The 14,445-nt window shown below is 51.1% G+C and overlaps 1 protein-coding gene across 1 annotated transcript; it reads left to right on the top strand.

Moving 5' to 3' along the window:
• Window positions 1–324: 324 nt before the first annotated feature.
• On the top strand, window positions 325–13,274 carry PLAC9 (placenta associated 9). The gene is made up of 4 exons (XM_047702392.1): window positions 325–553; window positions 10,650–10,747; window positions 11,901–12,024; window positions 12,504–13,274. The coding sequence occupies exons 1-4, from the start codon at window positions 502–504 to the stop codon at window positions 12,548–12,550; spliced, it is 321 nt and encodes a 106-aa protein (XP_047558348.1). The 5' UTR covers window positions 325–501; the 3' UTR covers window positions 12,551–13,274.
• The last annotated feature ends 1,171 nt before the right edge of the window (window positions 13,275–14,445 follow it).

Raw genomic sequence — 14,445 nt, 5'->3', positions numbered from 1 at the left:
TTTAATATTGCTGGGACCCCATTAGCAGAAAAGAAGTTTCTGTAAAAGGCAGACACCACCCCTGCGTCCCTCTCTCAGGGCCAGACACCGTCCGATGGAATTAATGACCTGTTCGTCGGTGGACGGAGAAAAGCTTCCACACTCCATGCCCTCGGGGTGAAGGTTCGTGGGCCGGCGCTGCGGGTGGAGGACTTAAGTGTGCGGGTCGGTGAAATGGGCTCCTGAACCCCTGGGGCTGGGAGCGGTGGCCCAGAGCCCAGCCCTCGCCCCATCCCGCTCTCCCGCGCCCGGGACCGGGGGGCGGCTGGGGAGGCGCCCAGGCTGGCACGCCGGCCCCTCCGCCCCGCGGGGTCTCCGGAGGGGGCGGATCGCGCGAGCCGGAGAGCCCGGAGCCGCCCAGGAATCTTGGCTCGCGAGGGGAGCATTTCCTGCGGGCGGGTCGGCGCGGCCCGGGGGCGCGGCGGCGGGGAGACGCTGCGCTGCGCTCGGACGGCCGGCAGCATGCGGCCCCTGCTCTGCGCGCTGGCCGGGCTCGCCCTGCTCCGCGCTGCCGGTGAGTGGGGCCGGGGCCCGGGGTAGGGGGGCAGGGGTGGAACCGAGCCGGCAGGAGAGCAGAGAGTTGTAGAAGCGGGGATGGGCCCGGGAGGGAGGGTTGAAAAGAGACATGAGAGCAACCGAAAGGTAGAGAATGAGTGGAGAGACTCGAGGCCCGAGGAGAGAGAGGAGGCAAGGATCGCAGGGAGGGAGGTTAAGTCTGCAGGTTGGGCACACATTCCCCCAGCACCCCCGGGGCCAGCTGCCTCCTGAGAGCCTGCAGAGGCGCCCAGGCCTGGGTTATGGGCACTGCCTTGGAGCAGAGTTCCTGCAGGCGATGACCCAGGCCTGGCCCAGCATGGCCCGCGGGCGGGCAGGAGGCCCTGGGAGAAGGACCAGGATTTCATCCCCCCTCTGGCCTGAGAGGGCTCTGCGTCTGGGTGAGCAGGTCAGTCCTCCTGCTTCTGGAGCTCTTCCCTGAGGGCCTGAGCTGCCTTGAGTGATAGGGACCTGGGGAGCTTAGGGTGCAGGAGGGAAAGGTCCTCTGGTGTTCCCCCCGTGTGGGGGGCCTTGCCTGGCACTGTCAGCTCTCCCCTCCCTGGATAGCAGCCTTGGTGCTACCCCTTCCTAGGTGAGGCCCAAATGGGCGGCTGGAGAGAGACTTCTTACAGCCAGATGCTCTCACACCACCCCAAGACCCTGCACATGGCTGGTACTTCACAGTTTATAAGCCACACTCCCATTTACCCAGACTCTCATTCATGCAGCCCTCAGCCAGCGGGGCTGGGGCTCCTCCCAGAAGTACGGGTGAGAGGAAGGCTCAGGTCTCCTGGCAGAGCCAAGCTAGAGGCCTCACCAGGCATCCAGGCCTCCTAACCACTCAGGGGGGCCCTTGCCCCCCACCAGGCTGCTCACCCATCAGCCCGGAGCCAGAAGATGTGAGTCACACAGGTGAAGTGCCCCGTGCTAGGACGGAAGCCTCCTGTCCCTGTCCTTTCTGGGCACGGGCCTCTGTGGGAGTCAGCACCCAGGGGCAGGGTAGAGGCCAGGGCGGATCCTGGGCAGCCCCTGGCTGAGTTTCTTGGGTGAGGGAAGGTGCCTTCCTTGGGGAAAATGGTACCCACCCTGCAGAGGGGTCTGCAGGAATAGAACGAAAGAAGTTCCCAGCACGGAATTCAGCACACATTGACTCCCATTCTTGTCCCCTCAGCTTCACTGATCTCTCTGAGCCTCAGTTTCCCCACCTGTTAATTACAGAGGACCAACAGCCTCCTCCTGTGCAAAGAGTGGCTGGGACTGTGCTCAGCACAGAGGCCACGGTGCAGGTCCTTCTCCCCCCTTTCCTCCCCCGGCCCCTCCTCCGGGAGCCCAGGGCACAAAGCCCAGTCTGTGCTCCCCGAGAGGGAGGAGCTGGCTGCCACCCACAAGTGGCCCACTTTCTGGGGCCTCCTTAGTCGTGACCGGTGACCGGTATATACACTTCAATTTAAAACCCTTTTCAAACATGACTTCCTTTCTGATGATGCACACTCCTTGCTACAGATTTTTTTTTAAGGGGGGAAAGTATTAATGTAATCTCAGCCTGAGTTCACACATTTTTGTGTGGAATCTTTCAGACTTTGGACAACTTACTATTGTTTCTCTTAACTTTTGATTATGAAATCCCTGTAGGTAAAGACAGGACAGCACGGTGAACCCCCCATGTACCGACCACCCCACTTCAGCAATATTATTTCATGGACGGTCCTGTTTCCTTTGTCACTCGCATTCTCTCTGCTTCCTCCAGTAATCTTAAAGGAAATTCCAGGCATTGTATATTTTCCTCCATAAATATTTCCTTAAGTATCTCTTTCCTTAAGTAATCTTTTAAATATTTCCTTGAGTAATCTTTTTCTTCTAAGTTTTATTTATTTAAGTAATCTGTATACCTGTGTGGGGCTCAAACTCACAACCCCAAGATCAAGAGTCAGATGCTCTCCAAACCGACTCCGCCAGGCATCCCAAAGATAAGTAATCTTTTCATAAACATAACTGCAATACCATTATCACACCCTAAAAAATGGACGATAATTTCTTTTTTTTTCCAAGATTTTATTTATTTATTTGACAGTGAGAGAGACATGGCAAGAGAGGGAACACAGGCAGGGCGAGTGAGAGAGGGGGAAGCAGGCTTCCTGCTGAGCAGAGAGCCCGATCCAGGGCTTGATCCCAGGACCCTGGGATCATGACCAGAGCTGAAGACAGAGGCTTAATGACTGACCCACCCAGGCGCCCCGATAATTTCGTTTTTTAAAGATTTATTTAGTTATTTGAGAGTGAGCAGGAGGGGGGGCAGAAGGAGAGGGAGAGAATCTCAAGCAGATGTGCACTGAGCACAGAGCCTGATGCAGGGCTCGATCCCGCGACCCCGAGACCACGACCTAAACCGAAATTAAGAGTCAGACGCCCAACTGACTAAGCCACCCAGGTTCCTCTGGACAATAATTTCTTATATCATCAAATATCTGATCTGTGTTTAAATGTCCCTAATTGTGTCATGTTGTTACATTTGGTTTTGTTTTTTCCAAATAAGGTACACACATTGCCTTTGGCTGATATGTCAGTTAGTTTCTTTTAATAGGTAAGTTCTCTTCCCCCCTCTTTTCCTCAAAATGTGTTTATGGAAACAATTGGGTTTTCTGTCCTATAAAGTTCTTCACATTAGATTTCAGCTGATTGTATCTGCCAGGAGTCCTCTAAATGTTCTTCTCTCCCCTGTATTGTCTATAAAATGGTAGTTAGATCTAGAAACATCTGCTGTTATGCAAGAATATATTAAGATGGCTTATTGCTTTAACTTGTACTTCTTTGATTACTACTGAGGTTGGACTTTTTCTTTAAATGCATTGGTCATTTCTACAGTTCTTGTGAATTGTCTTAGCCTTCTCAGTTGTGGTACTGGGGTTTTTCATATTGATCTGTAAAAACTCTTTATGTACTGATGGAAACAAATTGCTTGTGATACTTATAGAGCCCTTTTAAGGTTTCTGCTGAGTTCCTTTCTTGTTTTCCCATCAGAGGAATCTAAGGTCCTAGAGCCTGGTCCTTTCATTGTCACCTATGCCTTGAGGCCCTTTGGGCACGCTCTCACTGTCCACCCCTTCCCCAAGCCCCCATGGCCATCTGTCTTCCATTGGAATTCTGCTTTCTGCTTTGAGCAAAAGAGGAAGATGCTGAAGGGCTGTTGTGAGAATCATAGCATTTCTTTTTACACAAATGGATATTGTGGGAGCAAACCACTCAAAGACAATTCGGTCAGAGGCACGCATTTGGGCTCTGGTGGGGCCCCAAGGCAGCTGCAAAGGTGTCATATGAACAGGTCCCCTTGGCCCCATACCTGTCCAGCCCCTCAATTTGTAACTGTGTCCAAGTTTGTTTGCTCGCCGAATGACAGGCCAGTAAGTTGAGAGGCAAGAAGTTGGGGTAGGAAAGCGACTTTATTTGGAAAGCCAGCAAACCGAGGAGACAGTAGACTATCGATTGTCCCAGAGAACCACCTCTCTGAGCACCAGAGTCGAGCTTCTTTTATGTTAGGAACAGGGGGAAGTGGGAGGAGATTGGAGTCATAAGATGACTGATGTCTGTAGACACTGAAAAAGGTCATGTCGGGGCGCGTGGGTGGCTCCGTTTAGCGTCTGACTCTTGATTTCGGCTCAGGTAGTGATCTCGGGGTCCTGGGGTTGAGCTCTGCCCTCGGCAGGGAGTCAGCTTGAGATTCTTTCTCTCGTGCCCTCTGCCCCTCCCCACCAACTCTCTCTCTATATCTAAAATAAATAAATAAATCTTACCCACCGTCCAAAAAAAAAGAAAAAAAGGAAAGAAAAGAAAAAGGAAAGGAAAAGGTCAGGTAACTTCTTTGACCCTGCTCAGTTGATCTTTGTGTGTAAGAATCTGGTCATGTCGTTCCTGTAAATCTTACATAGTCATCTCTGTATGCACTTCTGTACCTCCTCCAGTGAGATAGGTTTCTGGTAAGAAAGCAGTTTTTGTAAATCTCGGTTGTAGCAAAATTCCTTTAATGACTAACATGCCCACGTGCAGGGCAAAGCAGAAGTTTCTGAGCTGTAGGTCACAGCGGCAGGGAAATAGAAGCAATGTGGAGTCAGACATGCTAAGTTTCTCCCTGTTGCGGAGGAGGCAGCTGAGACCCCAAGACAGGAGGCCCTTAACTTACAAAAGCTCACGTCACTGCCAGTGCACAGTATAGACCGAGTCAGGCAGGTAGGGTACACATCCTGTCCCTCCTGCTTACTAGCTATGTAACCTCCAGCATGTTATTCAATCTCTTTGATCTTTGGTTTTCTAATCTGTAAAAAAGGGAGGTGAGAGTTCTAAGCTCTTGACAGAATCCGATGAGATAATGTACGTAAGCCCTCAGCAGAAAGCTTGGTGCATCGTGAGCGATCACTAATCCGTAGTAGCTTCCAGTACAAAGTATCGTTCTGCCCCTTGTAAAGGTGAATAAACAGAGTCTGGTGAGTGGGACTGGCTTCTAAGAGAGCAGAGAGAGCCAGGTGAGCACTGAGCCCTCTGCGTCCTTGTTGGAGAATTCCTCCCAAACGTCCCTTGGATCCTTGTAGAGGATCTACATCTATTCCTAGAATAGATCCCTTTCCATCGTGAGAGCTGGTCGGAGTGATCCGGCAGAGCGTTGGCTGCATGTGGAGAGGCAGAGCCCTGGGGAACAAATCCCTGCCTTGCTCCATCTTCTGCTATCCTGGTGGATGCCCCCCAGGGCCTTTGCATGTCACTTGGCAATTGCAAGGCATCTTCAAGTGCACGATTTCCCTGAATCAGCACAGCAATCCTGCAAAGTAGACCTGGCAGGGCAGATCCCTCGCTCTCTACAGGGGAGGCAAAGAGCCCTGTCAGGAAGCCCAGAGTTGGACTGTGTCTCTGACACCCAGCCTTGGTGCGCTTTTCAGAGTGTGCAGAGAGAGCTTTATTTTGGATGGCTTCTTAGACCTTCTCTGCTTTGTGGGCTTTTGCAGTTTATCTCTGAACTCGTACATGAGAAAAAAAAAAACTCATGTAAAATTCAGGGAGCCCTTTGGGATAGTAGTCCAGCTTGCCTGCTGTAATCAGATAATAAATGTACTGGAATGACACTGATGTGCTCTCAGAGGGACCAGCAAGACTCAGATCCAAGGAGGACAGGAGGACAGGAGGACATGTCTCTTCCCAAACCAAACCCAGACGTGCCTCAGAATCTGAGCTCTTTGTTGGGGGTTCGAGGTTCTCTTTCTTGGCTTAGCCAGAGCAGTTGCACATTACTGGAGTTCTTCATGTAATTGTTTGCAAGTAGTATTCAGCTTAAAAAAAAAAAGTTTAAAAACCACCAATGGTTTTAAAAGAATCATAAATTTTGATACAAATATTGATATGGTAAATTTTATTATTCTATTACATTGAATGTGGCCAAATACAGTTAACCCCTGAGTGACAAACATTGCTGGTCAAAGCAGAGTATGTCTTCAATGATTCAGGAGCAACGGCAATGTTCAGGGTTGTCTCTGAGAAATTACGTGTCATCACAGAAGTCATTTGAGTTGTACGTGCTTTCTTAGCATTTAAGTCCTGGACACAAAAGGTCTCCTATGCTGTATGTGGGAGAGACCATACTTCCTGCCTCAGAGGATGGGGACCCGGTGGCCATGTGTCTTTAACTGGCGAAGTGAGCCCAGCGCCTCGCGGGGCCTCTGGCTTCCACCGCAGCATGCTCTCACCAGAGCTCTGTGTTCCACCCATGGCCACCATCCAGGGTGCACATAGGCCCCGAGTGGGAGCCAGGCCAGGGAAAACAACCCGGCCTCCAAGAAGGTCCCTTTCCCAACTGGCTGGGGCGGGGCAGGCGGGAGAACAGGAAGGAAGGGAACACGGGGAACCATAGCTTGGCTGTTCAGGCAGGATCACCGCCACCCTGCAGCCTTCCCCGCTCACGAGCATCCCAACAACCCTGTGAAGCAGGCGTTACCCCGGGCCCCTTCCCACTGAGGCACTCAAAGACATGGAACATCCAGCTCGTGACTTGTGGGGACTTCTGGTCCAAGAAAGAACTTGTCCTTGACTTACGCCCATTCTGTCCTTGTAGCTAATTTATGAGGCCTCTCAGTAGACCCTGAAAGATAGAACCACAGCCCGAGTGAACTACAGGGGGCAGGAGGGAGGGCCTTGGGTCTCCCCACCCCGGGTTAGGAAGGAGGCAGCAAAGGCTCCGAGAGGCCAATTCAGGCCGGGCAGGGTGAGAACAGGGTCCCCCAGGGAGTTTTCGGCCCTCGAACAGTGAGGTCAGTGGTGGGGTGAGGGCCGGCATGGCCGAGGGAGCCGCAGCACGGCCTTGCGGTGAGGGCCCCGGCCCAGCTTTCTCTCACCGATGAGCTCACGGACACTTGTGCGGCGGGGCTCAGGCCGCAGCTCTGTCCAGATGTGAGGGATTAGTGCTGCGTGATGTGGAGAGCAACCTCGGCCAATCCTTCTCCCTGGAGGGGTTTTGGAGCCAAGTTAGACCTCATTGCCGACATGTAGAAAACAGGATGTTTCAGGCCAATGGAGGGGAGTAGACTCATGTTGTTCATGACTTACAGGGCTGGCAGAGCCTCGCACTTGGCCAGCCAGGTCAGACTGCTTCCTCCCGGCCTGAGCTGGGTCTGGGAGAGGGCAGGCGAGGCTCCGGGGAGAGATGTGGCCAGGGGCCCGAGGGCAGAGCCTGTGGAGGGCGTCTGTGGACCCAGACCCCCAATGCACAGACCCCCTTTTCACGGACAGCCCTCCTTGTGGGTGAGAGCAGCTCCTCTAGCCCCTAGGAAGTCCCTCCTCTCTTGGCTGGGCTCCCCTCCCCCCTTGCCCCCCCCCCCCCCCCCCCCGGTTCTCCAGCTGAGACACATGAGTCAAGCTTCTGCGTCCCTTCATCTCGGCTGCCTCTAGCCCTGCTTAAGCCTCTCCAAGGCCCAGAACGGAGCACAACTCTCCAGGTGGGGTGCCTCAGGCCACCCTCACCCTCATCCTGAACTTTCCCATCCACCCATGCAGCCCACGATGGCTTCTGCTTTTTGCTAACAACCCCATCAGACAACTGGCTTTTATTATGGAACATTTCAATCCAGATATACAAGAGTAGAGAGAGGAGTGGAGTGAACTCTCATGTCCCCATCACTCAGTTTCAACAGTTATCAATCTTGGCCAATCTTGTGTGGCCACCCATGTCTCCTGCCACTCCCAGGCTGGAGTACTTTGAAGTGACTCCAAGACATGCTAGCATTTCATCTCTAGAAACTTCTGTGTGCATCTCTAAAAGACTCCTTTAAAAAAAAAACAAAAAACCATCAGTGCTCACTCCAGCCACACATAGATGAAAAAAATAACCAAAGTACCATGTCATGTCCATCCCCCTCCCCAAAGTCAACAAGACCATTTGTCTTTTTGAAGAAGCTTTTTGAAATTTAATGGAAGGAAATTATGAAAAGGAAACTATAGAAACAAGTTGATCTCCATAAAAGATGCTCAGAGTGGAAGGACGTTTGGTCTCTGCTCTTGGTTCACTCCCTTTCATGGAAGACCTGGGATCCTGATAGAGTTGGAACAGGAACATCTCAGGACAGGGTGGAGGGGGGAGCTCTGGCAGAGCTCTGGGAGGCCAGCTTGCCGAGGTGGGGTCAGGAGAGGGCCAGGGGGCTTGGGGTCCAGTCATTTGCGGACCGTGTGACCTTGGGCAGTTCATTCAACCTCCCAGAGTTACGTGTTCATCACCAGCAAAATGACTCACCATCGCTGTCCCTACCTCAAGAACTGCCAGCCTTCTGGGCGATTCTGTATGTCCCCTTGGGCAGCCCAGCCAACACCAGGGTCTTACAGTTACAACAGTTTTGTGCCTAGATAAAGTCCAATAACCCTTGCCCCCAGTCTGCCTCAGGTGCCCACATCCATGACTGCAACCTTGGTATTATTACCCGGAAGCTGTTCCACTTCTCAGAGCTGAAACTGAAACGTCTGTCACCACTCATTCCTTCTGTTACTCCGTCATCCTTCCAAGACCTCCAGTCCTGTCAGCTCCTCCATTTCTCTCAATTTATGGGCTTTCTTGTTGGTCCCCTTTCCTTCATTATCCAAGCTAGACTCCAGAACTCATCCCCTTAACTCCTTGCTGGCAAAATCCTCAATCCTTTGCTCCCTTGATCTCCCCACATTATCTCTGCAGACCCCTGGCTTCTGCTCCATCCAGCCCCCCCCTGTCCTGGCCACTCTGTACCCAGGGCGGCTCTCTGGGGGACTGGTCTTTCCAAATATTCCCCTGGAGTGGGGTCCTTCGGCATGGGCTTCCTCCTCCTCCTCGCCTCCTTTTGAAGCCCTCTCTGTGTTCGAACCCCCTCCCCAGTGGTCGGCTGATAAAGGGGCTCGCGAAAACAAAGACAAAAACAAAAAGAAGTCGTTTGCCGGTTTCCATGAGGTAACTCCTCTCACGGTGCCTCCCATTTTCACGGCTGTGTTTAATAGCCCCCTCACAGAATTCCCGAAAATTTCACAACTAGCTTCCTCTTTCATAAGTCAACATGAATTTCCAGCAGACGGTTCCCTTCTCACTTCACGGACTAAGGAGAAGTGAACAGGTGAGAACTCAGTCTGCGTCTTGGCCCTTTGAGGAGAGGTCTGCCTTTACCACTTCTGTGGGCCCCCTCTCCCCCTCCAAGCACCCCCCCACACACACTGCTGGGCTCCCAGCCTGTCCACTCCTCAGCGCTCCCACCCTTCAGGCTATCAGCATGGTTGTTTCTTCAAAGAACAGAAACAGCAAGAAACATTCTGTACACCATGTGATCTGATCTCCCTTCCTTCACAGAGAAGCTTCAGGGAAACGTTTCCCAGGATCCAAGTTTCTGCCCTTGGACCTCTCTTTCCCTCCTGGTCCTACAGCATCTAGACTTTGCTTTGCCTCCGCTGCTCTGTGAACAATGCCGGGGTGGGATTCAGCAGTGATTTTCTCCTCGCTCTGTCTTTCCATCCTTACCTCGCTAGACTTCCCTGCTGCTTCAGCCCTGGCTGGCCACCTCGTCCTCAGTGAAACTCTTCGCTTCACTACATTTTGGAGACAGTAGCCTCCTTCCAGAGCGTCAGGGTTCTCCAAGGTTCCAGCCAACTCTGATGCCCCATAGACTTCTTGGGGCCACCAACACTGAAACCTGAACCCAGAACCTGGACCCTGAGACTTCTGGTGTGAGGGCTGGTTGGTGCCAGAAGAACCAAGGAGGAACCAACGTAGGGGAGAAAAGGGATGAACCAAGAGGCGAACAGGACGAACCTCAGGTTTTCCAGACTTGCTGTGTGATGATGCCCATAGCGTTGCACCCCTATGTGCATCAGCTGGGGATCGTAACTGGGTTGTTGTGAAGTTTGGTTGAGTTCGCACATTGGTTTAGCGTACTATGCGGTCCACGGTAACTACTCATCAAATGTTCGATGTGACTGACTAGTCACCAATGTCAAGGCGATGGCTAAAATATCTCCTCATCCTCTCTATTCCTACTGCCCTGTCTCGCTTCCTCACTTCTCACACTGACTACTGCAATAACTCTCTGCCTTCTAAGACAAATCCCTCCAATCCATTCTCTGTATTTACAAAATTCACATATGACCGTGTGACCCTTCTGTTGAAATAAACCCCAAATAAGCATCATGGTTTGTTTATTGGGGCATCTGGCTTTGTGTCCATGCTCCCTCTCCTCCCATTCACCCTATACTTTCCAGCCACTCCAGCCCCGTGAGGGTTTGGGCATGAAACTGTGCCATTTTATGCCTTTATCTCTTCGCACACTCCATTCTGTCTGGCTGGGACCTTTCCTCCCTTCCTTACCTTACAGAGTTCAGGCAACACCTCCTTCAAGAAGCCCACCTGGGTGTGGGAGGGGACCAGGGCCATAGAGACAAGTGAGTGATTGGGGCACCCCGTCCTCATACCCTGACCCACACTCAGGCTTCCTTTGCTTCTCTTCGTGACTGTTTTCAGGACCCACCTCGTGGAGCCCAGTGCTTGGCAGGGGTCTCTGGTGTTCTAGGATATGGTGATGAGGCTTGTTTTCCCACAGCTGCTGAGCCCTTTGTGCCCTCCCGTGGAGAACCGGCCTGGAACACAGGGTGTGACAGACACATGGCTGTCCACGACCGTTTAGACGTCATAGAGGAGGTAACCAGGGTGGTTCGGGAGGACAGGCAGTTTCGGGACCACCTACCAGACTGGTAGCTTTCTACGGCTCAGGAGAATCTTGCTTTGGAAAATGGGGGAAATCCAGGCCAGTCCTGCTCCCTGGCTTCCATGTGAAGCATCTCCCTCCCTCCCTCGGCTGTTAGGCTCACCAGCCCTTTACAGACCCTGCCTCCCCACGGGCCTTGCTTCCACCCAGCTCGAGATCATGTCCTTACACAATGAGCTGGTGGACATTCAGTCACCGTGTTTTGTCACTCAGCCATGGTCTGTAACACCGGGTCTATGACTTGTGTGGGAAAAGATCTACACTTTATTTTCACAAACCTTTAACTGAAATTTAGCATTCCATTCATTATAAGTACAGACAACAAACCGTAAAGGTATTTACCAGTACGGTGACTTTGTTCTCAATAGAAATCACAGATAATTTCATCCCATTATAGTTGTGAATATATCAACATATTTATTTTTTTATCAACGTATTTATTATTCATCCTAGTCTGTATGTCAAAATTACCGTAGTTGTTAGACCTGATGTTAGATTATGTTATTTCATGAGTTAATAAATACATACATTTTTACATCAAAGATTTAACTTTAGTACTTGAATAAGGTTTTAATGCAATTGGTGTCCTTGGAAATCCTACATGCTTTATTTTTTTCAATTAAACTGTTTTTCTGAGAAAGGGTCTGTAGGTTTCACCAGATTGCTAACGGGGTTCATTCAGGAAGAAGTTAGGAGCTCTGACTAAAGAACGTTTCAAATCCCAAACCTGTCATTTGGCAGAGTGGCCACCAGAGGGCGGGGCGACAAAAAGAATGTGCTCCCCCGGTAAAGTCCAGAAAGGGAAAAGCGGAATCCCAGGGTTGCTCTGCGCCAGACCTGTGTGATTGAATGCTTTGACTCCTGCCAGGGCCAGGAGCTGCCTTAGAGAGTGAAGCCCTGGGCTTCTAACATCTGGGGAACTGAGAGGCCACCCGGGCCAGAGCCTGAACAAGGAAGACTTAGGTCCCCCGGCGCTCAGTTCTCTCCCTGCTGCGCCCCACTGGGCTGCCAGGTGTCCCTGAGGATGTGGCCAAAGCAGCAAGACATGGCACCACTCTTGTGCTCCCTTCATCTCTCTTGTTCTAGACGGTGGAGAAGACGGTGGAGCACCTGGAGACGGAACTGAAAGGCTTGCTGGGCCAGCTGGAGGAGCTGGCCTGGAACCTTCCCCCGGGGCCCTCTGGCCCCACCCCCGACCTCCTCGGAGATGGTGAGCAGCTGGGGCAGCAGAAGACAGCTTGGGCTGGGGATGTGGCCTGGACAAGCCGGGAGAGGGCTTGGTGCCTTCTGGAGCGGAGTGGGGAGGCATCCCCCAACTCTCCCCGCCTGTTCTCTGCCGTCGTCAGTCCTGCTTGGGGGCGTTGCAGCCTGGCACCTTGGTCAGGGCTTTTGGGAGAGCTGGCGCAGTTCACGTGGGGCCCACGGAGCACTGTCCTGGACGCAGAGTTCCTGCCTCCCCCTGGGCCATTCTCCGGGCTCAAAGCTCCTGCGCGCCTCTCAGGTCCCTTGCAAGGACCCCATCCTGGGTCACCACAGACCCCTTCGGTGGGGTGTCAGAGGGGGTTGCCCCCTGCTCCCTCCCCGTGCCCTGTGTTCCCTGGCACAGGAGTTCCGGGGACTGGGAAGGGAGGGGAGGGGAGGGCAGGGCAGGGGGCCTGCAGCACTGCTGAGCTGCCCCCTCTCTTTCAGATCGCTTTGGAGCCCCTGAGCCTGAGCTGCCCAGCAGCTGGAAGTGACACATATGTGGCAGCTCTCTGAGAACAGAGCTGTGCCTTCTGGCCTGCCTTCATCAGCTCGGTGCAAAATAAAAGCTCCTCCCTTGGTCTCCTCTGTGTCTCCTGACAGTGACCCCTATAGCCACGGCCCCTTCTCCATCTACTCCCAGGCCCTGGGGCCCATGTCCTCCTGCGGGCTCAGACCAGGGAGACCTCAGGCGGTCAGTGCTCCTACCCTCCTTACTTATAGGGGCAGAGAGGGCAGGAATTGGTTCAAAGATGAAGCACCTGAGGCCCAGAATAGCGCAGGGGCGCTCTGAGCAGCCTCCCTACTCAAAACACGGACATAGACGAGGAGCAGTGAGATCACCTGGGAGCCTGTCAGAAATGCAGGATTTGGGGCCCAGCCAGACCTCCCGCATCAGAATCTACATGTCAGCGAAAGATCCCCAGAGGATACGTGTGCAAATTTGTGTGCAATTTTTTTTTTAAGTTTTCTACTGAGGTAAAATGCACACAACATAAATTTCAAAATTTTAATCATTTTTGAATTGTACAAATTCAGTGGCTTCACATGGCTGTACGCTAATTCCAGAACATTTTCATCATCCCCCAAAGAAATCCTGTACCTGTACGCAGTCACTTCCCATTCCTCCTCCCACCATCCCTCGGAAGCCACTAATATTTCTCTCTCTATGGACTTGCCTATTCTGGACATTTCATATAAATGGAATCATTCAACGTGTAGCCTTTGTGTCCAAGTTTTTTCCCACTGAGCACCGTGTTTTCAGGTGTCATCCAGACTGTAGCCTGTATCAGTACTCCGTTCCCTCTTATCGCTGAGTAACACCCCATCGTCTGGATGCCCCACTCTTACTCATGCATCAGTTGATGGACATCTGGATTGTTTGCACGTTCTGGCTATTATGAATAATGCTATGAATATTTATGTGCAAATTTTTGCATAGGCGCTTTCATTTCTCTTGGGTCTCTGACTAGGGATGGAATTGCTGAGTCAAATAGTGACTCTTTGTTTAAATTTCTGAAGAACCACCAGACGGGTTTTGCACAGTGGCTCTACCATTTTTCACTCCCACTAACAGTGTGTATATATAGGTTTCAATTTTTCCACACCTTCACCATCTTTTTTATTATAACCATCGTACTAGGTGTGAAGTGGTAGGTAACTCATTGTGGTTTTAAGTGGCATTTGCCTAATGAGGAGGAGCAGCGTTTCTTGTGTTTCTTGGCCATTTGTCTTTTTTAGAGAAATGTCTATTCAAGTCCTTTGCCCATTTTTAAAATTGCATTCTTTCTGTCGCTGAGTGGTAAGAGTTCTATATGTATTGTAGATATTAAGGTTTTATCAGATACATGATTTACAAATAATTTTCTCATTTGGTAGGTTGTCTTTTTACTTTATTGACTATCCCCTGAAATATGAAAGTTGTAATTTTGATGAAGTCCAATTTATCTATTTTTTTTGTCGTTGCTTATGCTTTTGGTGTCATATCTAAGACTCCATTTGTCAAATCCAAGGTCATGGATATTTTTCTTCTAAGATTTTATAGCGTTAGCTGTTCCATTTAGTTCTTTGATCTGTGTTGAATTACTTTTTGTATATGGTGTGAGGTGGGGTTCCAACTTCAATCTTAGGCTCGTGGATATTCAGTTGTCCCTGCATAATTTGTTGAAGAGAATATTCCTTCGCCATGAAATGGTTCTAACACCCTTGTCAAATATCAATTAAGCACAGATGTTTAGGTTTCTCAATTCTATCCTATCCATATATCTATCTTTATGCCAGCATCACAGTTTGAATTACTATAGCTTTGTATTGTGGCTTAAGTTTTGAAATTAAGAAATGTGGAGATCCCTGACTTTGTTCTTCTTTTCCAAGACTTTTTTTTTGTCTA

The sequence above is a fragment of the Lutra lutra genome, chromosome 14 (genome assembly GCF_902655055.1).
Source record: "Lutra lutra chromosome 14, mLutLut1.2, whole genome shotgun sequence".
Classification (NCBI taxonomy): domain Eukaryota; kingdom Metazoa; phylum Chordata; class Mammalia; order Carnivora; family Mustelidae; genus Lutra; species Lutra lutra.
This window is presented reverse-complemented; position numbering and strand designations above follow the sequence as displayed.